The 26,408-nt window shown below is 46.1% G+C and overlaps 1 protein-coding gene across 7 annotated transcripts in view; it reads right to left on the bottom strand.

The window, feature by feature from the left end:
- The window catches only part of CASKIN2 (CASK interacting protein 2), a 100,556-nt gene that overhangs the window by 24,784 nt on the left and 49,364 nt on the right, over positions 1 to 26,408 (bottom strand). For 2 of the 7 annotated variants that reach the window (XM_083429836.1, XM_083429837.1), the window contains exons 3-8: positions 12,865 to 12,916; positions 6,749 to 6,846; positions 5,965 to 6,110; positions 4,810 to 4,905; positions 1,700 to 1,830; positions 337 to 457 (exon numbers count right to left, since the gene is read on the bottom strand). In XM_083429836.1, coding sequence (XP_083285962.1) covers positions 337 to 457; positions 1,700 to 1,830; positions 4,810 to 4,905; positions 5,965 to 6,110; positions 6,749 to 6,846; positions 12,865 to 12,916 — 644 coding nt within the window. Of the gene's footprint in view, positions 1 to 336; positions 458 to 1,699; positions 1,831 to 4,809; positions 4,906 to 5,964; positions 6,111 to 6,748; positions 6,847 to 12,864; positions 12,917 to 13,527; positions 13,818 to 26,408 lie in introns of those variants that run through there. The other 5 variants (XM_083429838.1, XM_083429839.1, XM_083429841.1 and 2 more) reach the window with 4 other exon arrangements.

Here is a 26,408-nt window from a genome sequence, read left to right as displayed (position 1 = left end):
ACTTTCAGCACAGGACAGGTGGGTTGTATGACCACACTTCTTGTCGGACTAGAACTGAACCAGAGATTGGAGTTTCTCCTCAGTGCTATATATCACACCAAGCTACAGGCCGCATTCTTTTCCTGCCTCGAGTGACAGAGCTACCACACTTTTCTGCACAGTGTTTCCTCTCAGAACCGACCCACAGATAGCCCAGAGTCTCCTCTGTGGGCTCTCACACCCTCTCCTCTTCTTTGTTCCCTATTTCTGCCTCAGCTCCAAGGCCTGCGGCCTCTCCAAGGGCAAAAGCCTTTTGGTCACCAGGCAACCATTCCCTGTCCTTGACTACGGCTTTACTTTTAGTCTCACTTGCAGCAGCAGGCGCACCACCTCGGTCTTCCCATACAACGCTGCTTCATGCAAGGCAGTCCCCGTCTTCGTCTGTTTGTTGATCTCGATTCCAGCTTTCAGAAGTTGCCTGTGAGGGGAAGGAATATATAAGCAATGAGTGCCAGCAAGTCAAAAGATGTGACTGATTGCTCCAGAATGAATACCCAAGTCTTGATCCTTACTGTGTGCCATTGGAGAGGGTGGTGTGTGTGTGAGAGAGAGACAGAGAGAGAGAGAAGGATGGCTGGCAGGTGGAGGAGATGATCAGGGGAACTATCTGTGTTGCAAGAAGGATTAAATGGCAGAAGGACACTGTGGGTGTATTTACCCTGTAGTTTAGTCTAACGTGCTAATTTAAGACACAACCCTACTGCTGTAGGGATTTCACTTGATCTGTGGTAATTTGGTGAACAGTAAGTTCAAATGCTTTTGTAGAGCTAACATTTAATAACTGGTTGGCTGGTAATTATGGCTGGTGAGAGAATGCATGAGTGTCAGGCTTGGATGCTTAGGATTGCTAAGGATGTGGAGTCTATTGTATTTTTATGTTGGATTTCTGTCTGTAATGTTTACAATAACTTCTAATTTTCCTGTTAACTATTTGATCTTCATCTATAATGTTTTGCTTTGGTATTTTGTAATGCTTAGGTTACAACTTAGGCTGTAAACAGCTTTGAGATTCTTTTTTAAAAACAAACAAACAAACAAACAAACAAACAAACAAACAATAAAGCAGTATAGAAATAATTGCGGGGGGGGGGGGGAATAGTACTGAGCTAGATGGAGTGATGGTCTGACTATGTTTGGTCCTCTAGGAATGAATTTCCATTGTAAGCACAGTATTCTCTGTATTTCTTTAATTCAGGGATAGAAAACCTGCAGTCCTCCAGATGCTGTTGGACTACAACTCCCAGCATCCCTGACCATTGGCCATTACTGGCTGGGGCTGATGGGAGTTGGAGTTCAACAGCATTTAGAGGGCAACAGGATTTAGGAGGGCTCCGTAGCTTCAAATTCTGATGCCCCATGCGGCACATAAGGGTCCATGCAGGAATGGAACGAATGAAGCATTTGCAAAATAGGGTGCTGCATGAGAATATAAAAGTAAGAATGAACTCAACACACCCAAACTGCACTGTAAGGCATGAAATAGATACGACATTCAGATTAGAAGCTGAAATCTCAGGAAGGTTAAGCTGGGGAGCTAACAGATGGAAATATCTGAGAGCGGTGTGGCACATGCTGGCACCTTGGGGAACTTGCGTTGGCACATGTGGGCTAAGTGAGGCCATTGGCTTCTCCCTGCACTGGAAGTGCCCAAAGGACTTACCTGATTATCTCTTTATGCCCGTTCTTGGCTGCCAAGTGAAGAGGAGTGGTGTAGTTAGGGTCACTTGTGTCTTTGGATTGTCCCTCGAGCAGAGCCACACACATGTGGCTGTTCAAAAGCAATTGGGCCACCTAAAGTAGACAAAAGAATGGAGGCAGGGTGACAGAAGGTAGCGAGGGACCCAAAATAATATCAGACGACTGACAGGTGAGTGGTCTCACCCACCTGTTGAAGTTGGCCTGCAAGGTTACAAGGAGACGGTGACCAAGCACGACTGAAATCCCCATGGATCAGCTGACCAAACCTGCGATCTGCAGGTTCAGATGCACCTGAGAGATCTTGTATATCCAAACTAAGCAGAATTGTCACACACAACCCGGGCGTTAGCCGATGTGTGGGGAATTCAATCCTGCTGTGTAAGGAGCTGCTGATCCAGCTGTGGGCCAAATTTCATCCATAGCTGGGAGTTCTGCATCCACACCAAGTGCTTTGAAGGAGCCACTTCTCCTTTTCCACCACGGCGGACAAGAAAGTAGATGGGGTTGGGAGCAATGGACGGATGACACCTGCTGTATCTTTGCCTTGCTTCAGAGCTCTCAAAGGGGCGGAAGTCCTGTGCTTCTTGGCACAGAGTTGGCCTTGCTATCACAATTGCCTCAACCATCTCTTTTGCAGGCAGAAAGGGTACAAATGAGGGCCCAGGGCTGCAAACTGGAAAAGGCCACTACAGTGGGAAATAGCTTCAACCTTAGGGAGCTTTGGGTTTGAGCTGGCCTTGCCCGCAGGGAACACCTACACACCTACACAAACAATGTGGAACTTGTACCAGAGGCCTGCTATTCTTTGTTATGGTGACTCAAGATTTATCACCCTATTTATATCCCATTTGTTATAAAAATGGACATTGAAGCCACCTCCTGCCTTGGGATGAGAATAGAATAATGCCATTCCATTGCCTCCCTTTGGTGCACGTCCCTTGCGCTAATACCCACCCACCCCTCCTGTCTTCACATACATTTGCTGCCCTGCCCTTTAGGTTAGGGGGAAGTCCCCCACCCCCAGGAATTCTGAGCAGCCTCTCTGCACCTGTCTTGAATAGTGGAGACAGGAATCCACCGCCAGCTCTGCCAGGTTGGAATCCCAGGCCTTCTGGCCCAGCTGGCCTTGCTTTTGCCTCCGCAGTCTGGAGGGATTAGCAAGGCTCAGGGCCTGTCTGGCTTCTGGTGGGAGTGGTGGAGAAGGACCTGAATGTGCATGCGGTGGGAATGGAGGTTCCTGGGTGCTGTGTTATGTCCCGGTGCCATGGCGAGGCCTTACACAGGAGGTATCCCTCCACAACCCCTGGGCCTACTCACAAGTGCCTGCAGCAGCATGATTACCACAGAAAGCCATTCTTTGGCACAGGAAGACCTTTGGAGATGTATGAAGACTTTATAGCAGCAGGAATGGGGAATCTGAACGTCTCCATTGGACAGAGGAGAGAGAGGAGATATGGATTTTGTTGAGATTACATCAGCCCAACCCCGCCTGAAGCTGGAAATAAGAACAGTGAAAGGGATAGGGTGGACCACAGTGTATGCCATCTTGACAGCTTCTGAGACTTTCAGACAGAGAAGAAGAGATCTGGATTATATTTATAAATGATTTATTAATGAGCTGGTTGTATGTAAAATTGAGGATTAAATTTGGGAAAATGTGAAGGGTGGGTGTTGCCAGGAGATTGGAAGTGTTAGGGGGAGGAAATGTATATTATATATTTATACACACACATAAATTCTAGGGGTTTCATTTTCACCCTGCAGCACCAGTGAGGCTGAGTTGTTTATTACTGGGGCCAGATGTCATACAGCAATGTTCAAGGCCATGTTACGGAGGAATGCATGCATGTTGTCTGGGAGGAAGCAGGATCTGTTTTTCTCAGGCAAAGTGTTACTCAAGAGGTACCAGAAGGAAATGTTTCAAAACTGATGAATGACTATTATAAAAGATTATTTACTCTACTCGATGATTATGAGGACAGGTTATAACAATATATAAAAGCCATAGCAGAAACTGGTAACTGTACAGGTGATGTGTAGAGAGAAGGGATGAATGTATTTTGAAGTGACAGCTGGAAAAGGTGTTATATTGGGAGCAGCAAAGGAGGGAGGAAAATAGAGGGGACATTGGGGGTGGGAAGTCAGCTTTTAAATTTATACTGGAATTTGTAGTGATTTGGTGACAATTTGCTAAAAATTATGGAAAATCAATAAAAATAATTTGGGGGTGGGGAAGGAATGGGGAATTTGATGAGCTTCAGTTCCTGTCAGCCTCAGCCAATGTGACCGACAGTGAGGGAATGATGTCAGTTGCCGCCATCTTGAGTTATGATATTGTTCCGCCCTAATAGCTGGGATGTTTCTTTGCAAGTGGCTCGCAGCTGGCTTAGAAAAGTTCTGCAGGACAGGATGGAACAAGATAGTAAAACTCTTCCTACATTACTGCCAGCAGCTGTGGAAACTCCTGCTGTGCCAGAGCACATTATCATTTCCATCATCATCATCATCATATTTGTTAGTCCCTTTATCTTGCAACCGAAGGCAACCCAAAGTGGCTTACAACCAAATAATGTTGTCCATGGTAATCATGTCACTGCAGGTAATTACTACTATAGTGGTACCTCTGGCTGCGAACGGGATCCGTTCCGGAGCCCCGCTCGCAACATGAGCAGAACGCAACCTGCATCTGCGCGTCTCGCCGCTTCTGCACATTATGTCATCTGCGCATGCGCGAGTGGCGAAACCAGGAAGTAACCCTTTCCGGTACTTCCAGGTGGCCGCAGGACGCAACCTGAAAAGATTTAACCCGAAGCGTCTTTAACCCGAGGTATGACTGTACTACTAAAAGACACATCTCAGGTGTCGAAGGTAAAGCCGTGTGTCTTCATCATTCACCAAAAGCTATGCAGTGAAGAAGCTGGACGCATCTCTGTGGGGAGGGAATTCCACAGATATGAATCGTTGTGTGCATTCATTTCAATGGGTCTCCCCTGAGGAGCAGTAGTGTTGCATACACCCCGTTGCTCTCAGTTGACTTTCTTGCAGGTGGTGGCTATGGCTACTTCTGTTTACCTTTAGCCTTCCAAACTCACAGGCCAGGTCCAGGGGAGTTTTCTTTGCTTTGTTGATGAGGCATGGGTTGGATTGGTGCTGGAGCAGCATCTCTGACTGCAAGACAGACAGGAAGAATGGAAAGAGCGAAGTGAAGCTGGAAATGCCGGTAGTCATACGCTTTGCACATCTTGCTTCCTCATGATCTCCGCAGAGCAAACCCAAAACCCTCGTACAAGACAGGTCCTGCCAGGAACCCAGAGCAAACCACTGCCACTGCTTCTCCTGCAGCTAGCTGGCCTAATCCCTGAGGTCTAATCCGTATCAGCCAACCCTTTCCTAGACAGCCCCCAAGTTCTTCCCAAGGTTAATGTAATACAAAAGTACAGGTCACCTCGTGGTATTTTCATCTCCCTCCCCTAGGCAAGTGTCTGTTCCATGTAATAAGAACATTGTTTTGGGGTGCACATTTTAAAAATCTGCACGTTTACTGTGATTCTGGTATCTGATACAATGCCAGGTATCCAGAGAATCTAGGCTTCCATGTAAAAAATAAAAATAAAGCAAGGTTCTAGCCCGTAGGAGAGGGCAGAGAAGTAGAAAATATGTGGCAATGTCTGATGAAAGCTCGGAAAATTTAAGCCTTTAATACCATACATATTCTGCCAGCTATTCCCTGCTTCCTCATCATATTGAAATTTAATAAATGTGCACTGCTGTAGTCATCAGAACTTAAGATATTCTTGATGTACAGCTTTTCCTTTTCCTAGTGCATTTGATCTGCACCATGTATGCAGCTCTGCTTATGGGTTCAGCCCAGGATAAAACATCATACAGATACTTGCTGCTTCTCAGACCAAGGTGTTTTTTTCTGCCGTTTTTATCCTCTCTCCCACCTAGAAATTCTGACAGGAGATGATCAAATGTGATCCATTACAGCTCCCAAGAAGAAACTCCACAGCTCTCTACTGCATTTCATGCTGGGCACTTGTGTTAATGTGACAGTACTACACTGCAACATTCAGCTGCTTTGTGGGTTGTGTGTTAGGCATGTTAGATCATTATGAGGGCTCCAAGGTATGGGAGACCGACAGCTTTCGGACTGGCACACCATGATCTGGATCTGACTGACAAAAGAAGTCTCATCTCTTCCCTTCCAAATGGTCCCCCACTCACCACCTCATAGTGGCCATATTGCGCCGAAAGGTGCAATGGGATCTGCCCATCCAGCGACGCCATATTGACTGAAGCAGCTGCTCGTAGAAGCAGGCGTGCTGGCTCCACCTTCCCTTGCCAGGCAGCGTAGTGCAGTGGGCGCATTCCTGTGGGGAGACAAGAGACAGGCTGCATAATGTGGGAATGACTAATCTGATGGGCACCCACCATCTGAATGTTCTGCAAACAACTGAAGACATTTTGTTGTGGCAACTTTTCCTGGCTGAATAAAAAGGTTTATACCTTAGGTGTCTACTACGTATTGTTTTAACACCTATTTTCAGTTGTTTCCCCCACACTTAAAAAAACAACAACACAGTTTCAGCTGTTTTATGGAATGCTACTTAATCCCCTTGAGAAAGATGTAATAATAATAATAATAATAATAATAATAATAATGCAACTATTCAAACACAGAATGAGATGCTGTGGGCCAAATAAGACAAATACACTGAGCACCCAGCATACAAACCTTCTTGTAGAGTGTGGGTGGGTGGGCAGGGGCTTAATGAGTGGCATTATTCTAGTTGGAGCAGAAGATGGGAGTAGCAACCTCCTGCCGATAACACTATTCATAACTTGCATTTCCCCGAAAGGACTCTTCCCCAGCATACTGTTTGTAAAAGACAGTTTTTCCTTCATGAAGTGAGAGCTAGCGTCAGGTGATTCCCTCACTCTGGCTTTTGGGGACAATAACAGGGACGGTCTTTTTCCTCCTCCTAAGAAAGCAAAACAACTCACTTACCGTTGATGTCCTTAATATCCACAGTGGCCTGTGCCTCCAGCAGCAGGGAGATAAGTTCCAGGCTTCCAACCAGGGCTGCATGATGTAGTGCTGAAAACCTGAGAAGTGGGGTGGAGGCAACATCCTTAGACAGAAGCAGCAGCAGCAATTGACTTATTAGCTTAGAGCCCAGTCCAAGTTTCCTTATAAGGGTGTGGGCGGCGCTGTGGTCTAAACCACTGAACCTCTTGGGCTTGCCAATCGGAAGGTCAGCGGTTCGAATCCGTGTGACATTGGTGAGCTCCCATTGCTCTGTCCCAGCTTCTGCCAACCTAGCAGCTCGAAAGCATGCCAGTGCAAGTAAATAGGTACCGCTGCGGCAGGAAGGTAAACGGCATTTTTGTGCGCTCTGGCACTTGGCACAGGTTCTCCGTGCACCAGTAGCAGTTTAGTCATGCTGGCCACATGACCTGGAAAGCTGTCTGTGGACCAACGCTGGCTCCCTCGGCCTGAAAGCAAGATGAGCGCAGCAACCCCATAGTTGCCTTGGACTGGACTTAACCGTCCAGGGGTCCTTTACCTTTACCTTAGGTTAAGACCAAGGCTTAGGCTGAAGCCAAGGACAGCCAGAATGCTTTGCAGCAGAGTGCGGATTTGAAGCTGAGTGTCCCAGGTCCAGGGACTGCCCGTCTTTTTGGGCCTGCAGACACATTTGTTAACTGGAGAAACTGTTGTGGAAAACACACACATACACCACAGTCTATTGGCCACAATTGAATGCTGCTTTAAAGCCTAATTTCACCAGGGCAAGGAGACCCTGTGTGGGCCAATGTATGTCCAGCCCCATAGCCCAACACTCTAACCACCACAGCCACACTGCCTCATACAAGCTTTCCACATGGTGGGGAGTGTTGGTATTGCTAGGTTGAGCCACATGGTGGGTGGCTAGAGACAATAAGCTGTGCATGTGGTTACAGGTGCTCTGCTGTCAGCTTTTGTGCCATTCCTGTGTGACTCTCAGTTGTTCAAAGTGGCCAGCCTGGCTCTGAATAGGGAACACAGGTAAAGGTAAAAGGTAAAGGACCCCTGGATGGTTGAGTCCAATCTCTATTCAGAGTCTGATTTGCTTTTGAACTGCTAGGTTGGCAGGAGCTAGGACACAGCAAAGGGAGCTCACTCCGTCGTGGGGATTTGAACCACCGGACTTCCAATCAGAAAGTCCAAGAGGCTCAGTGGTTTAGACCACAGTGCCACCCTCATCCCTTTATCTTTTCTCAGTCTAAATCACCTTATTGACTTCCTGTGAAGATAAAATGGTCGGGCTGGTGGTGGAGCCATATAAAATAACCCAATATTCCTTGGGGAAAGAGAGGGAGATAAATATAATAAATAAAAACCTCAATGGTTTTTGTAGCACCTGAAAGACGAACAAATTCATTATGGCATAAGCCAGGGGTGAGGTCTGTGGCCCTTCAGATGTTTAATATAAGAGTGGGTTATCTTATATGGCTCTCCCAGCTCCCCAACCAGTCTATCTTCACAAGAAGTCAGTTAGGCTCCCATCAACCCCAACCAGCAAGGCCAATGGTCGGGGCTGATGGGAGCTGCAGTGCAGTAACGTCCACAGGGCTACAGGTTAGCCACCTCTGGCATAAGCATTCATGGACTCCACATCATCAGGTGCACGAAGTGTTACTCTCAGTTAGCATCTACATGTACACTAAGGATAACACCATGAAGCAGGCTATAGGTCATGGAAGCTTATGTCATAATAAATTTGTCACTTTTATAGAGGCCTTTGTTATTTTTGCTGCAGCAAGGCAAAAACAGCTTCCCTTGTGGACATTAAAAAAAAAGGAAAGTGGCTTGCATGACACTCCCAATCCTCTAATTCTGCTGAGGAGGGAACTCCTCACCATTTTCTTTCTCTAATGCGTCCAAGAATTTTAGCTGTGGTAAGAGTTTTTCCTCAGTGAGTCAAACGATATTGCTTCTACTCTACATGCTCTTCAACCACCTCCACATTCCTGGAGCTTTATAAAAATGGCCAATCTGAAAGAATGACCATTCTTAGGCACGAGAAGAAAAGCGACAAGCGTGAACAGGGCTAGGTCACTGCACATTCAGGGTTGTCCGGCTGCAGCTTGTCAAACGCCTTCCACTTTAAAGGTACGAAGCTGGCAATTTGATTTCCCTGCTTCCTTTCTCAGATCAATGTGTTTCCGCCCTTGCCTGCTCCCGAACATTTGGTATAGGCATCTGTTGCTAAGTTTGGAAGAGGAAATAAGAGCTATGAAACATGCAAGCTGATATGTCATACTATTGTACAAACTTCTATTGTACAAAAGCAGGTAAGCTTCCTTTGAAGCGTACAGAGCATTCTCTTTGAGGAGGCATTTGTAATTCACGTTTGTGTAAGTTTAACAGCCATTACTGTTTTGTATCTTCCCAGGTTTGTTAGACCAAAATGAAAGAAGCTGAAGTTTCAGGGTTTTTAAAAGATATTCTGAAATAACAGACACCTGCTGTTAGTTTACAAAGTCAGGGACAGCTCTTTAAAATAAGAATCCTGTCTTAAAATAAGTGAGATCTGGCATCCCCCAGTTCTTTGTGAGCTGCTGTTGTCTGCCGTTTTCAAGTGCTGGCTAGACAACCCCAAAATGCTTGACAACACATTTCCCTTTCTTACATTTCCCAGTAAACGAGAAGCTCACAAAACTTTTCTCTTTTCTCTTCTCTTCTCTTCTGAGACCTCACTATGTATACCTTTGTAGGTGGGAAGGTTCTCCTACCATTGTTCTGGGAAACACAGAACAATTTCCTTTCATCTCTAATATATTTTGTGATTGGTTTCATGCTTTTAAACTGCTTAGAAGCCACTTTGGCAATTAAGTGTTATAAATATAAATATGTGTGCATGAAATGATGCACACTCATGCAATGAGACCTCTTCTGGGTTGCAACCCTCTAACCCTTCAGAGCACATTTAGTGGGTGCAGCTACCAAGTGTGGTGGGAGAGATTTGTTGTGTGAGCAGATCTTGTTCCGTGCACACAGTAACTTAGTTGAATTCAATTGGCTCTGAGCAAGTTTCCCATTTGTGCCTCGATATGCCCTTTGTCTGGAATGGTATCAAGCATATATTCCTTGTATGACAAGAGACGGAGTTGACTACAACAAGGTGTTTTATGTCTACTGATGCCCAGCTTATAGGAGTTCTCCTAATTCTTTTTTTCTTAAATAACTGGCATGCAAGGAAAAGTTCTGCCAGCTTTTCTCATCACTGCCCCTTTTCTAAAATGGCAAGATGCCGGTGTTGAACTTCTCCCTCTTTACGCAGCTCTTAAAATTCACAAAGGTCCTTTTTGGAGCTGTGCCCCAAACTATGCTATTTAAGAATAGCATGGAAAGATCCATAAGCAAGGGTAGGCCTGACGAGTTTACAACTTGCAGGGGATGGAGGCGGGTGTGTGTGTGTGGAAGAGACACAAAACCCTAACACTGTGGTCTCTGGTCTGGGGACGGATGACAAGCTATTCCCAGACACAGTGTCTTTCTCCTCCCCTGTCCCACCTTTCTTAGCCTGCCTAGACTAATGGCAGTCTCTCTCCCAGCATGGCTCTCCTACTATCCTGAGTGTGTGAGGCCTGTGAGAATGAATAGACCCTGTGTTTCTGGCTTGTGAAAGAGGCTTGTTTATCCAGTCTCTCCCCCCCCCCTCCTCAGGCTGCCCTACACACACACACACACACACAGCCAGCTCCCTTCTTCCACTTGCTCAGTGCTGGTTTCATTCATTCAAAAGGGCTGGGGCAGGCTCCGAGCCCACGGGAACCAAGCCCCCATGGCAAGGGAAAGGCCGAAGCCTTCCAAGCAGCAATAAGGCTGGAAGAGTGTGGAGGGCAAGCTTAAGGCGCGAGCCCGACCCCTGGAACGGCTAGGCTGTGAGGGGATTGCCGTAGCGGATTGGAAGTGGTTGTCCCATTCACCTCTCAGAGGAGCCTGCCTGAATTGGAGGGGTGAATAATAGCAGCCACTTCAGGGCAAAGTACCAGGGGGAAACTCCCCCAGGGAATAATGACAGGACCCACAGGAGAGGTCTTTTCCTTAGCCGCAGGCAGCCAGCTAGCAGTCACCTCATGCTGGGCTTCTGCTGCAGGCCTGGATGTTCCAATTATCCCCACGGTAACCTCTCGGTGGGAAGAATGGGTCCTTGCAGCCAGGAGACTGAAAGGGCACGGTGCCCACCAAAGAGGCAGGCCCAAAGAGCTCCGATGAATAGGGTTTGGGAAGCTGTATTGCCATTTTGCCTAGCAGGGGCGGGCAACATGTGTGGGTCCCCAAAGCACTTAGAGGCAGCCTGCCAGTGCTGGTTAAAATTCTCCATTTCATTAAAACAAACAATAAGAAGGAAACCTTCTACCCTATGGGGGCTGCAACTAAGCCCCATAATGTGACTGTCATAATACTACTGTGTTAGGGCTGCCAACGTGTTTCTCTCTGGCAGCTACAAAACAGGCAGAAATTCAACAGGGGCAGTGGCAGGGAAAGCCTTACTTGAGTGTCATGTTGACATTCAAGGGAGAGAAGTTATCTCCGCATTGTAATATCCTTCGCTCTGCCTAATGGTTCTGAATTTTGCCTGTTCCAGGACTACAAAATGCAGTGTGGATGGAAAGATCTGGATATCAGATTCTGATAAGCTTCTAAACCATATTTCTTGGATACTCCCATTATACAGCTGTTTATCTGAAACTGTCCTGGCTGAGAATCTGATGTACTCCTTCCTGGCTAGGACTCTGCCATGGGCCTGAAGTCTTGACAAAGCCCCATTCACTTCAACATCCATTTGGAAATCTGTGGGAGTTAGATGCAATGTCCCTGTTACAATAATTGGCTGGGGAAGCAGATGGGGTGGGAAGACAACCACTGGGGAGAAAACATTTTGCTGTACGTGCTGATAAAAATGAGGGAAAGTAATATCACTGCTATAGGAACAGAAATACAGGAACTTATACCACTAGTTAAGCAGCATAAGCTAAATTGTAATGCACGCTATGACCTTAATCCACTGTGATTGCTTGTCAGTGTTCTGGGATGCTACTGTACTTTTTCAAGAGTGGGGTTAGCAGAGAATATCTTTCTTAGCAGCTAAGGAGCAACTGCCTCCCTGAGTAGGTGCCTTCACAGCCATGGCCGGCTCAACCATTAGGCAAAGTGAGGTGATCACCTAAAACAACTGATTTGGGGTGTCCTAAAAAGGGCAGGTCATGGTTAGTTATTGAATATATTATTATATTTTAATACAAGGAGGGGGGAAGTACTTGTGGGATTTTCTGCCTCGGGTGCTAAAATATCTTAGCTGGCCTAGGATACTATGAAATTTGACTTGGGGGAGGGGTGTGTGAACCATTTGCTGTTCCACCTCAGGCAGCAAAATGTCTCGGCCTGCTCTTCCTTACAGCTGCAGTCCTGAAATCTTCTGATGCCTGAAAACTGTCTTATTTGGTGATCACTCGTAGGAAAGTAAGATGGTCGCCCATGAACACGGTCTTCACAGTGAGTCCGTAAGTGACTGTGGAGGCCAATTCTGGATCCACACATCCTTCCACAGTGGGGACATTGGTTTCCAGGTGGGAATTGATCATGGTGAGGGTTTGCCAAGCATGCCTTCCTCTTAGCACGTTTCTCCCTTTTGTCCTGAGTTCATGCGCTTTCAAAGTCCACAACGCCTTTGGTAAAGGCTGTTCTCCAATTGGAGCACTCACAGGCCAGTGTTTCCTAATTGTCGATGCTTATACTACATTTTTTAAAGAAAAGATTTGCCTTGAGAGAATCTTTAAACCTCTTTTGTTGACCACCAGCATTACAATGGAGGATAAGTCTTGTAGTACTTTAAGGAATGGGCTTCTTGGTCCATTCTTGGCTGTTGGATTCCTAGCATAAAGTGTACTGGTCTGCGGTCACACAGGGAGGCAATGACAGAGCAGGAGGACAGAACCCCCATAGTGTCCTGGCTTGTAATTGAAGAGGGCAGTAACTGTTAAACCTTTATCGCTTGTTCTGCAACACATTCACCGCACGTCCCTCCAACCCATCCAACACTCTTGTCACAATTTAATTGGATTAGTACATACCCATCCACATCTTGGTAGTTCACATTCAGCCGTTTAGTTGATCCCAAGAGTTCTAGAGAAAAAGAGCAGGAAAAGTGTCATTTCAGGACACAGATGAATAATGGAATCAGGCTGAATACAGATTTTTCAATAAACATTCAGCAATGGCTGCAAATAGGAATCTGCAACTCTCCGTTCTTTAGAGACATCGGGGAGAAGCTATCTGACTGCAAGCAATAGCTGGTTCTGTCAGGAAATTGTCTGCACAAAATGTAAATATTATCAGAAAAGCCACTCTGAGGGCACACGCCCAGTATCCTGTCTCTGGCAGTAGTTTGGAACTAGCGCATTAAAAGATGCTTCCAAGAAGAGGACAGTGGTTGATTTCTGTCATAAAGGCTGGATTTGCTGTAATATATGAAATAAGGAGAGATTCTCAATGCAGTCTTTCTCCCCCTCCCTGTCTCTTTTTGCATACATTAACAAATTTCCTTGCTTTTTCAGATAGTCTCAGGAACAGATCCATGGCCATCCTGCAAAAATAGGTTCAGCTTCCTAAGAGTAATAAGAAATCCTAGGCTCCTATGTCTGAATCTGTCTGCACACAGAAGTTTCCTCTTGAACCAGTCCATCTACTTGCAGAAGGAAGTGGACTGGTCCCTCTCCCAAAACCTCCAGACTAACCTTGCCGTGCACAGGACAGCGCCTGACCCATCCCTTCAGCCTCTTCTGCTTTCCAAATCCTTTAGCATTGCTTTCCATACACCCGTCTCCATGGGCACCAGCTTAGTATTAGCTTCATTCTGATCTTCCCCTTTCCCCAGCATAGCTGCTGCCAAAACATCCCCATCTCCAGAATCTGTTCAGTTGTTTATTCTACATCCACAGAACCAGGGGGCAAAAGCCTCTATCCCCACTGCTGTTGGGCAATGGGTCAGTACCCTCAACTCCAGTCTGGGAACGCTCCCATTTATAGTCTGGTGCCCAGAAAAGTGCAGCGCTGGGGCATTCTGCTTCCGCCTCCCTGCAACTTACCCACTGCCAGTGAAAAGCCTACGGACCAGATGGCTGGCATTTTTGCGCCATAGTCAAGGGACGGCGGGTCCAGAGGTTGTGAATGCAGCAATTGTATTTGTCTGACATTCTTTTCACCTTGCCCAAGCTCCAAATTTCTAGATAGTATTGGGTCTGAGGAAGTCTCCACAATGAAGAGAGACATTCTGCATTTCTAAACCCGGCTGAATCAATTTAAGATTCCCTCTGCCTTAGAGTGAAGCCAATTTAATTAATAACGAGGTCATTTATTTGGGAATTCAGTTGCAGAGTAACAGGGAATCAACAACGAAAAAGGACATTTGTGAACAAGCAGTATTACTAGTTTAACTTTGGGTGAGCTATTTTGTGTGTGTGTGTGTGTGTGTGTGTGTGTATCCATGTATATTTTTATCTTAAGAAACAAATTCAAAAGCATAGCTTCTTTTCTTTTCTTGAATATGCACCCCCTTTTAGATGACTTAAATAAAAATAATGGTGGAAAAGTCCTGAATGAAGAGGGAGGAGAGAAGATGCCCTCAGTGCTGTTGTTCCTGTTGATCCAACAGCTACTGGCTAGCGATGATGTCTGTAATTAGTATCATGTGATATTATGCAGTTTATAAGGTAATTAATGAGCAACTCTCTAATGTGGGACAAGAAGACATCAAAATACCCTAGAATGTTCTGGTGCTACATAATGACACAATTGTGTGTTGTTCTAAAAAAAAAAGTTAGTTGTTTCAGCTCAGTTCTAGCTTTAACTAGTCACTTTTACAGAGGATGCTCCGAAGAGTCTGCTGAGAATGAAGATCTATTCTGCAAAGTACAGTGGTACCTCGGGTTAAGTACTTAATTCATTCCGGAGGTCCATTCTTAACCTGAAACTGTTCTTAACCTGAAGCACCACTTTAGCTAACGGGGCCTCCTGCTGCCGCTGCGCCGCCGGAGCACAATTTCTGTTCTCATCCTGAAACAAAGTTCTTAACCTGAGGTACTATTTCTGGGTTAGTGGAGTCTGTAACCTGAAGCGTATGTAACCTGAAGCGTATGTAACCCGAGGTACCACTGTACTGTGAAGATACATTGCACAGTATCTGGAATAATAGGCGCTCTCTGATCCCCAGGACCTGCACCCTAGGCCACCAAGAATTTGTCAGTTTCGGCTACACCTTTGGGTTTCTAGCTGCGAATATAGCCTTTGGCTTTCATGACTCTTTTCCTTACTTCCCCAACTAAGTGGACACATTGACCCTGTTCCATATTACAAAAAGGTTTAAGGCATTAACTTCACACAGCAACAATCCTAAGTAACTGTGCATGGAATCAATGCAAGTCTAGATGTCTGGATGTACATTGGAATCACTTTTCATGAAGACAGAGAATTATGATTGGCGAGAGGACTCTTCTCCAGCATTTCCTCAGCGACCATCCCAAGTTCCTGTGGTACTTTTCAGTTCAGTTTTATAGTCTCGTATTACCCACTGCTCTGTCCTGTTCCAGGACGGCCTCACTAGAAGCAAATGGAAGCCTGCTTGGACAGGCACCGCAAACAAGGCTGTGAGGGGAAGAAAGAGAAGGGGATAGAGGGTACCTGGATGATAGCAGAAACTCCTCATAGGTGTGAAGGAGCTCTGGGGTTTCAACTAGTTACATCATAATACAGTGGTACCTCAGGTTACAAACACCTCGGGTTACAAACACTTCGGGTTACAGACTCTGCTAACCCAGAAGTGCTACCTCAGATTAAGAACTTTGCCCTAGGATGAGAACAGAAATTATGCTGCCGCCACACAGCGGCAGGAGGCCCCATTAGCTAAAGTGGTACCTCAGGTTAAGAATGGTTTCAGGTTAAGAACAGACCTTCAGGACAAATTAAGTTCATAACCAGAGGTACCACTGTATGAGGTGGTAAACTCATAGTTCTGTAAACTAATGTAAACTTCCTCAGGCACAGGACACAGAAGGCAATATCGTCTCTATGACTGGCAGGCAATCCATGAAGCTTCTGACTGACCAAGCCTTGAATATTAGGAGACTTGTTTTCTGATCTTGCCTGTTCATCTGAGCAAGTATATTTTACCTGCTGCTATTACAGAGCCAGGTTTCCTGTTATTTCAGCTCTCAGCTGCAGCTGCTGGCTTTCTGAGCTACAGAACATACCTTTAAACTTTAAGGCTCACAGCCTAGGTTTGGATGCAGCCTCACCCTGAAGGTTTGTTATGGTGTGGCTGCAACTCCTCTGTGGTACGGAAGTACAAGGAAGCTCCTGAAAACTGGAAAAGCAAACTGTTTCTGTGGTAATGGTAGGACCTAGAACTACTTTGCATTTCTCTGACTTCTTGTCATAGCCAAACTGACTGGCAAATTTGTTGTTTAGAGACAGAATGCTGGACTAGCCTGACTTCTGGTCTGAGCAATCCAGACAGGCTGTTCTTATATCCCCAGCAACCAAAGTGAGCAAAATGAATAAGGGCACATCTGCGTAATTCTCATTGTCAACATAACAGGAAGGTGGCTGCGAGATGTCTGTGTCCACAACTGGCTTCACAATCAGTGATAGGATGTCCCAGGAGAAATAGTGTACACCATTTCCTGGATTGTTTCTTGCACGTCTGGTTGGCAGTGCACCAGAACACCAAATTAAGAATACAGAAAGCAGTGAGGCGCTACTAGCATCTCAGCCCAAGCCACTGAGTTAGTTCAAGCGGAGGTGAAGGGTATCAGGGTATGATAAAGGAAGGCCGGAGGCTCCCACAATTGTACCATCTGCAGCAAATGCCTCACAGCCCAGCTCCTCATCGGTGCCTATGCAAGTTTCTGCTAAGAGCTTCCCAGGCTCGCTATTGTGGATTTGGTGTGATCTGCATCCAGATTTCTTCCAGCCCTTTGGAGTTCAGCTTCTTGTCAGGAGCTCTGCTCCGGTTGCCTGGAAGACGCTGGCTGGGAGAAAAAGATGCACTGCATAGAGGGGGGGAGCTTCAGGACCCCCCACAGGAGAGATGGGGGAGTCTGAACAAGAGGTGGGCTCATTGACATATGCAAATATAGGCTGAAAAGAAAAACCAGCGTCATTGTGGCCTTCCTTCAGCTAATCAAAATGTTTTGTAAATAGGTGTATTAATGCAAAACCGATTAAGGAGCTGATTGCACAAACGTGCGTGACAAACTCAGCTGACATTGTCAGCCTTGCGGAACAGAAACCGGGGAGGTCTAAACAGAATCGGAATAATTAGGCCTTTTAAGGCCTTTTTCCATCTTCAAAGTGCTCTGCAATCATTCATATGCCTGAGATGTGACTGGGTAAAAGCGCCCTGTCCTTCCACAGTGGATGTGCTCCCTGGGGTTCCTTTTGAAATAAATGGGCACACCCCCCCCTTTCCTATTCATGCACGTCCAAGGCATTAAAAAGAGAGATGCAGCTTATACTTTGCAATGCAACCCAAGTGGTAAATGCTGAGGTTTTATGTGGAGAAGGCTCATCTTTCATGTAAGCAACCTGGATTCTAATAAGCAGGCTTGCCGCTCTGCAGGATTCGCTCTAAGGATAAGCCGAACGCAGGAGGAAAGCGTCATCATCTGAATTTCTGCTTAGCACCCAGTTGTCAAAGACATAAGAGCCTAGCTGGGGCGAAAAAAGAGAGGCTTCCAGCAGAGTGACTCGGGTTGCTTGAGATCCCTTTTCATGTGCTTTTTCAGAGGAGGGTGACAACAGAGCAGCGACATTGGACTCCATTTCCCAACAGCCCCAATCATCATGGGCAATGGGCAGGAATGATGGGAGATGTTGTAATCTAACATCTGGAGGGCCACAGGTCGCCCATCCCTGTGGTAGATAGAAGTGGCAGGGTTGCCCCAGCCAGACCTCACATTGATGCACTGGCTGGATAAGTTGGGGGAAAGTAGATCACCTAAGGCTGTGAGGACCCACAACAAAGAGAGTGGCAAAAGGCTGAAAGGATACAGACACCTTTCATCATCGCTAACCTTAGCATGACATGCTATTATTCAACAGGCGCAGCTTTCACTAGCACGGAGGAGCCATGGTGGGGAACGCTCTGCTTGTATAATTTCTGGGTGTCATTTAGATATTAAAGGCAGAGAGCCTCTGTTGGGAAAAACCAAGCAAATAAAGATGGCAACTATACACATCTGAGAGCATCCTAGGACTTTTCAGATCTTTCCTATAGGTTATTAGCTGCGTGGAAACAAGGTCCAGCACAGGGGTCTGGCCTGTTACGCCATCCCAAGAATACATAACTATAGATGCCGTTAGCATTCTTGAAGGCTGTTGTGGTACTCGGTCATTTATATGCTTTCAGAAGGAGTTAACAGTGTGAGAAAAGGGCTGTTTGCATATGGGCCTAGAGTTTTTCTGGGAGCTTCCATCAAGGTTTTCAAAAATCCTTGATAAAACATGAATTAATGAGTGAAAATTTAAATCCCTCTTGGGAAGGGAAGGCACAGAACTTGCCCTCATTTTACTTATGGGTAAATTGGGACAGTGGGAGGGAGGGGGGAAGATGAAATGGTTTGTTCCAAATCACAGAGAAAAAAGTCTAGCGCAGGGATCTGAGGACAGAACTCAGCTGCCATGACTCCAAGGACCTTATATAATGAGAGACAAGTGGGGGAAATTTTTGAATGGGGGTAGAGAGGAGGGAAAGATTTTTAAAAGAATGCAAACCATACCGTTTTATAAACAATGGCTTATATACTTACAGAAATAATAAATGTTATTGGGTAGAATATTTGCAATCTAATTACTAGTAATGTTGGTGTATTATAAAAAAAAAAGATAAAATACATTTCTTCAGTATTTAAATAGCTTTATAATTTGATTTCTATTCTTGCACTAGTCCTGAGAGATCAGTTAACATGGAAATCAATGACTGCATTCACTCCTGATGTGTTTCTCCACATATTTCACAAAAGGGTGACAAAAGGCAGAAGGGAAGAAGGGCCCCTGAACTTTAATAGCTGTGTAGAACAGGAATTTTATCGTGCTTATCTTCCATAAGTTACACCTGATGAAATTCCCTCTCCTTCTGCATATGACCACCCTAGTGAACAGACTCATATTTTGCCATAGGAATGGGAGAAAATCAGACACACTGAGATCGTGTGTTGAACAGAAATATCTTTTCACTCAGCACAGCCATATCCTTCGCATCCATTTCCACCAGATGAGCAGGGACTGGGTGGAACTCATGGAACAAAGCAGGGGGACGATGGGACTGAGCAGCCAGGAAATGCGGGTGGTGAGAACACGCAGCAGTCTGTCAAAACTCTCAGACCCAGCATGTGCCTGGAAGCTTTGGAAACCGAAAACAAACAAACAGAACCCAGCTTCGTACAATAGGATCCAGGACAGATGGACAACTACAACTGTGAGGGGGCTTGCTGATTTAAAAATAACACTCCCTACTGCCACTCCCTCTAATGCCTCTCTGTTAGCCCAGCTCAAAATGAAGTTTAAGGCTGCAATCCTGTGCGTGCTTAACCTTGGAGAAATTCCCACTGAGCTCAGTGGGGCTTGCTTCTGGTTAGGGATGCCTAGGCTTGGCGCTGCAAATATGTTACTAATGTGACTTTACTGAATCTACAAGGTGGGCTTCTGTCCCCAAATAATAAAGAACGACCACATATTTCAGGGGCAAGGCATAATGGTTCAAGGAAATATGATCAGACAGTCTTTACACAACAAGATTGCAAGAGCTCCCTCTAGTGGCAGAAACGCCAAGCATTTGTGGTGTCTTTTTTAACCCCCCCCCCCCCCATTTTTACCATGTGTGTAATAGCAGAACACATCTGATTTCAAACTAAGGCATTACATGGTCTTTTCCACACCAAGCTGTGTACTAAATGCCCAATGATGCTGCAGTGTAAAAATTGTGAGACCTGTATTGGATATTTAATATTCATATATTTACAAACTGCTTTGTTTTATTATTATTATTATTTATTAAATTTGTATACTGCCCTACATCTGTAAATCTCAGGGTGACTCACGACATAAGACTAAAACAGTCTCTAAGCAACAAATACTTATACAGCAAGCAGTGAAACTGAAAAGCGACTGTACAGTACTAGATAATATAAAGCTATAATACAATGCAATATAAAACAGTAAAATCCTCCCAAAACAAAAACATAGCATCACATCTTGAAAACATTTTAAGAACCAGGAATCCCTTCTCTAATTACTACCCTGCTGCCAAGCACAACCTGAACACATATACAGTATGCATCCAGTATTTGAAACTCCCATTGTTCTAGGCACATTTTGCGACAAGGAGTTTCATTAGCGCAAGCAGTTTCTGAGTTCAGTATTGCGCCTAAGATTTCGGATTACAACTGCAGAGTGGAAGGAAAGGAGGACCTTTTTCTGCCTCCTCACTTCCAGCTACTCTTTGAAGACTGGAGAAGAGACCCTCTTAAGAATATTAGGGGGGTGGGCAGGGGAAGGACTAGACCGTGTGAAAAATGAACATAATATTTTAGCCGCAGTTCATTCGTTTTCAGCTTTGTATTCTTGTTATTAAAAAAGCATGCCTAGACATTTCATTGTTGTGCCCATAACCTAGGTTTAAGGTGCCATTCAGCTCCTAGCTTTCATATCTCAGCTTCTAACACTGTATAAACATCATGCCCAAATACTCACCCTACTTCTACACTGATCATACTATATCTGCCAGTCACCCCACACCTCCTGAACCAAAAAACTCCAATATATCCTGTGCAATCAACAACCATTAGGACCAATCACTCCATCCACTCTACTAAAATAACACTGGCAGACAATGCAAGAACACTGGGAGACAATGAAACCATTCACAAACAGAACCATGCAAAATATCAAAACAAGTTCCCTCCTATCAATCACACAAAATATACCAGCTCTCACCCAAGTTGCTCTCTCTCTCTCGCACCCAAAACTCTCGTCCAAGGATGGGTAGAACTGGAAAAAGTGCTCCTTCCTCTTACCAAGGAGAGTCCTTTCAACTCACACAAGAGGTGCCCCATAAAAAAAATAAACAAGCCAGCTTGAAGGGTGGGGTTTACCAACAGATAGGCTTTGTTAACAGAATGATGGGAGGGGGGCAAATGGTAGGTTTCACTTCTATGCTGGGTGGGACAAGCTGAGCCTGTAAAAGATTCTCTCTTCTGCGATTAAAGGCACAGCTGCCCTGCGCTGTATTGGCGTTGGCAACCCTATGCTATGTCTGCTCCAAAAAAACCAAGGCACAAGCTGTCCCTAGAGTAGCAGAGCAAGGAGGTGGAGGAGTTCTAAGTATACTTCTTCCAAGGCTTTATGGACGCAGTGGGAGTTGAGCACAGAGAAGGGTTACGGCCACACAGCTCTGGCATAGAGCCTAACCTTTCTCGGATGCAAAGCCCAATCTAACCTGGTGTGGGGAAGATTTATCCATTCAACTTTGGTCTTATTGGATGACTCCATCCTCCCTGCATGTGCATACAGATGCATGCATTCTCAAGGCCCTGCCATCTGAAAAGGGGCAGTGAAAAAAGGAGGAAGAACTGGATAGCACACATGTGCCTTTCCCTTCCTTTTCCAGTAACTCTGTGTGAGGAAAAAAAGCAAAGTATGTACATGACAAATACAGCCTCACTTTAATATATATAAATGACTACAGCCAACATAGAGCCCAGAGAGCATGAGCCAAGGCAGGGAAGTCCCCTTAAGGAGTAGGGTATGGTGGGGACCCAGTACATAATCACAAAAATCATAGAATTGTACAGTTGAAATGGACCACAAGGATCATCTAGTCCAACCACCTGAAATACAGGAATCTTTTGCCCAGCATAGGGCTCAAACCCACAACCCTGAGATTATGAGTCTCATGCTCAACCGACTGAGCTATTCAGCTTGTGGTGAGCTTTAGGCTTGGTCACCCACAATAAGCTTGGCAAACCTCTTCAGCAACTGTGTTTGGTGTAGCTATTTCAGAACATGCAGCAGGGGTCAGTTGAGATCTCAGATCTGATGTGTAATGCACAAAGAAATGGAGTTACTGGACAAGGAGAGGGAGGTTTGTCCGGCAGTCCAGCCTTCTGCTTCCCACAGTGGCCAAGGGAGATGCCTTTGGCAACTCCTAAGCAGGCCATGTTGTTTGTCCCCAACATCCTTGGTTGGACATATAATGTCTCCGAACGTGGAGGTGATCCGGAAATTGCAACTAATCCAGAATGCAGCAGCTAGACTGGTGACTGGGAGTGGCCACTGAGACCATATTACACCAGTCCTGAAAGACCTGCATTGGCTCCCAGTACGTTTCCAAGCACAATTCAAAATGTTGGTGCTGACCTTACAGCCCTAAACGGCCTTGGCCCAATATATCTGAAGGAGCGTCTCCACCCCCCATCGTTCAGCCCAGACACTGAGGTCCAGCGCCAAGGGCCTTCTGGTGGTTCCCTCACTGCAAGAAGTGAGGTTACAGGGAACCAGGCAGAGGGCCTTCTCGGTAGTGGCGCTGGCCCTGTGGAATGCCCTCCCATGAGATGTCAACGAAATAAATAACTATTTGACTTTTAGAAGACATCTGAAGGCAGCCCTGTTGAGGGAAATTTTTAATGTTTGATGTTTTATTGTGCTTTTAATATTCTGTTGGGAACTGCCCAAAGTGGCTGGGGAAACCCAGCTAGATAGGCGAGGTATAAATATTGAATTATTATTATCATTATCATCATCATCATCATGCAGCAATCATAACTGCCACCACATCCTCCAAATTCCTTCATGATGTGTCATCTGTAATGGCCTAGTTGTAGTCCCCCTATTGATTCTTTCCCTGCTAGAGAGGCCAGGCTCACAAAAGGTATGAAAAAGAATTTCTGGGTGTCTCCATCCCCGTCCCCCCCACAGCACTGCGGGCATCTGTCTTTTATTGCTTTACAACAAATGAGGAGCCCAAGAAACTCCAAGGACGGTGATGTCATGGTCTGCAACAATAGCAAGGCTATGGAGCACAGCCCGTGGTGGAGAGTCCAGCTCCCACTCTGCTCCATATACACAGGAATTTGTTTTTTTTTGGGGGGGGGTGGCTTCTTTCTTTCAAAACACTTAGGCAAGGGGTTTTTGTTCTTGCATTCTTTCAGCCAAAGGATTTAACTGGGATTGGCAGGGGAGGAAGATGAAGGGAGGTCTGTTTCTAAGCTTCAGGACTTCAGAATTCAATCTCAGCAGCGGGGTTATCTGCTACATGGATTCTGGTGCGATTCAGCAAATAAAAGAGTGCTGAGCTTGCTTTGGGAAAGCTGAAATCAAATCCCTGCTCGGTCCTGAACTTGCTGGGTGGTCTATCTCTGCCTCAGTTGCCCAATCTGTAAAATGGAAATTTTACGGCACAATCATGGCCTAACTGAGGGCGAACAAAATAAAGTGTGTAGAGCTCAGTTGTATATTTAAAGAAAGCTCTATCAAAGATTGCTAATAATACAGATGGAGTGGGTGTGAGTCAGGGAGAGACAGAAGGGGGCGAGGAGGCGCTCAAGAGTCTGAAGGACAATTATTCTTGTGCAAATTCACATCCCCTCAAATGAGGGGGAAATGAGCTCTGAAGACTCTTCCCTCTGAATGCCTTTTTTCACATACCATTCCATTCTGCCCTGGAATTATATTAAATTTATACCACACTTTTCATCCAAGGAGCTCAAGGTGGGGTATGTGGTTCTCCCTCTCTCCATCCTCACAACAAAGCTGTTTGGCTGAGAGGCAGTGAAAGGCCCAAGGTCTTCATGGTCTGAATTCTGGCCTTCCAGAGCCTAGTCCGACATGCTAACCAGTATACCATTCCTGTTGTCCACATCCTTCAGTGCTTATCTCAAACTCTATACTGCAATGTTTGGCCCAGAAGAAGAAGGCAGGCTTGATATCACCCTCCCGGTGACCTCATCTGTCTAAAACTCGTCCTCTGTGTTGAACAGATTCCCACGGAGATATTTTGGATTGTGGGACGAAGAGCCACAATGTGGGCCTTGGGCTGTGCATGTCGTTCCCCTCAGACACTGCTATTTGAGAGGCGTGGTGCTGCCTTCTGAGACCACAAGGCCAGGCTGGCCTCTCACTGGGAAGCAGCTACAAAGCTTGAGGCTTGTGTTGTGTGTTCCAGCGAGTGACCCAGAGCGTTCTGTGATGTGGTCGGCTGACCTTTCCGAGAGACGTCACCCAGGCCTCAGCTGGTTGCCCTGAGGTCCCCAAAGCCAGTTATCCAGCTCTGTCTGAACCCTATCCAGATTCACTCTTGGTCAGAAAGCACCAGGCTCAAAGCCAAGGGGAGAGAGAGAAAAAAGATCATATACATCCAAAGTACAGAAGCATAACAGGAATCCCAAACTGTCCAGAGAATCCACAATTGGAGTATGCTTTTAGCTTGCCATGACAAATGATTCCTATATTCACAGAGGAGATGAGCCTTACACTGTAACTATCAGATGGTGACATATAACAGGAGACAAGGGAAAACAGCAAGGGGGGGGGAAGCAATCACGAGTGCTAAATACACGTGTGTGTGTGTGTGTGTGTGTGTGTGTGTGTGTGTAAGGCTGACATTCTTAGGATTCTGAGAAAGCCACTGGATTCTACATCACAAGCCCAAACTGTGTAATTCTAAGCGTCACTGCAGCCACAGTGGAGGCCAGAAGGACAACTCCTTGCCAGGCATGGCGACGGTGTTCTGCATTTTTTTCTCTTGGCACGAAGAGCACCCCCTGCTCTGCATATCTCATCGCCATCGTGTCCGTGCACCTTTCCCTCTCTGTGTTTCTGGAGAGCTGCATTTCATCCTTTAAGCGGCTGCTGCGGCACCTTCGCAGTAGGTTATGTTTGTCCATCACTATGGAAGAGCCAGGTGTCAAGTGCCGCCAGCTATCAGCTGTGCGCAGGCGTTATTGTATTGGCAGTTGGGGTGTGCCCCTCTTCTGCCCATAGATTGCCAAGGGGAATCGGAGGCCGGCGTGCACTTTGCCCATGTTCCCAGGCTGAACTCTTGTTTACCTCCTCTCTCACAATATTGCACTGTTGCCAAAGGAGGGCATGTTTTTGCTTCACACTTTGTGGCAGATAGGCAGGGCAAAATGGGCTGTCAGTTGGCTCTGTGCAGGCACGCTCGGCTCAGTGAGTCACATTCCACTCCTGCCAACTGCCCCAAAGGCTAACCTTGGCACTGCCCACACCCAGCACTTCTGAGGGGATGGAAGGAGCACAGACCCTTGTAGACTCTTAGGCCTCATCTGCACTATGTGTGCATTTAAAGCAGTACCATACCAGAGTAAACAGTCATGGCTTCCCCCAAAGGATTCTGGGAATCCTTTGGTTTGTTAAATAATGCTGAGAGTTGCTAGCAGAGCCCTATGCCCCTCACAGAACTACAGTTTTAACAGAGGTTTCATGGTCAGTCACTCTTCATAGGGAACTGTGGTGGTCGTAACTCTGTGAAGGGAACTGGGGTCTCCTAACAACTCTCCACACTCTTTAGCAAACTGCATTTCCCAGGATTCTTTGGGGGGAGGCCTGAATGTTTACTGTGGTATGATACTGCTTTAAATGTGTAGTGCAGGTGGGGCCAGGGAGGGAGGAGGAAAGTCTGGTAGATAGCCAAGTTCTTTTTTTAAAATAGCAACTATCTGTTCCTCAGAGTTAAGGAGTTACAAACCCATCTACGCTGCTGAAACACTTGATCGCAAACCGAAGAGAATGTGCTTTTCTTAAGACACATTTGCAAAAGCTCCAAGTTCCCATTTCAATGCCACACCCCACACTTGCTGGCACCAAACAAACACCATTCTGTGCTGAGGAGGTACATCCTGATCTCGCCCTTCAGTTTCTCCCCCATTAACCAAGAGCAGTTTTGCTGGGGATAAGGAGTAAGCCAGGGTCAAGCTCAACTTGGGCAAAAGGCTCTGCTATCTGGGGAGGCGGGGAGCCCTGCCTGTTGCTGGCATGCTGAGTTTTGAGGGATTCGGGAATAAACAGCACCAGCCACGCTTCTGCCCTCTTAGAAAAACTCAGGCGGCTCCTTGAAGACATCAAGAGCCCCTGCCATTTCTGAAGACAGATTTATCAGGGTGGCTGGCAGGGTGAATCTGCCCACACTTGACTCATGGGAGGAGTTCTGATGGATTGAAAGTTACAAGGAATTCCAGATACAAACATGGCAGCTCTCCCAGGAGCGTAATGGCTGTGCCAGGGGAAAAAAAAACTTGGTATGAAGTTCTAAAGTGTGCCAGTGAGGACCATTCCTAGTTGAGGAACAAGCTTCCTCAACAACTGCTGCTGCTGCTTCTACTCTTTTATACTGGCCTGGAGGCAGAGTGTGAACATTTTCCCAACCCCCTGCAATCAGTACAGAATCCATTGCATGCTGCACACCCCATGAAAACACTGCATGCCATAGGTAGAAGAGAATGCCCCTGGGTCCCGTCCCTCCATGGATTTTGTTTCCATCTAGGACAGCGGTTCTCAACTTGAGGGTCCCCAGGTGTTGTTGGACTACAGCTCCCATCACCCCTGA

Source organism: Podarcis tiliguerta (genome assembly GCF_965153285.1).
Source record: "Podarcis tiliguerta genome assembly, chromosome: 2".
In the NCBI taxonomy this organism is placed as follows: Eukaryota; Metazoa; Chordata; class Lepidosauria; order Squamata; family Lacertidae; genus Podarcis; species Podarcis tiliguerta.
Note: the sequence above shows the minus strand (reverse complement) of the source record. Positions and strands in the feature narration are given on the sequence as shown.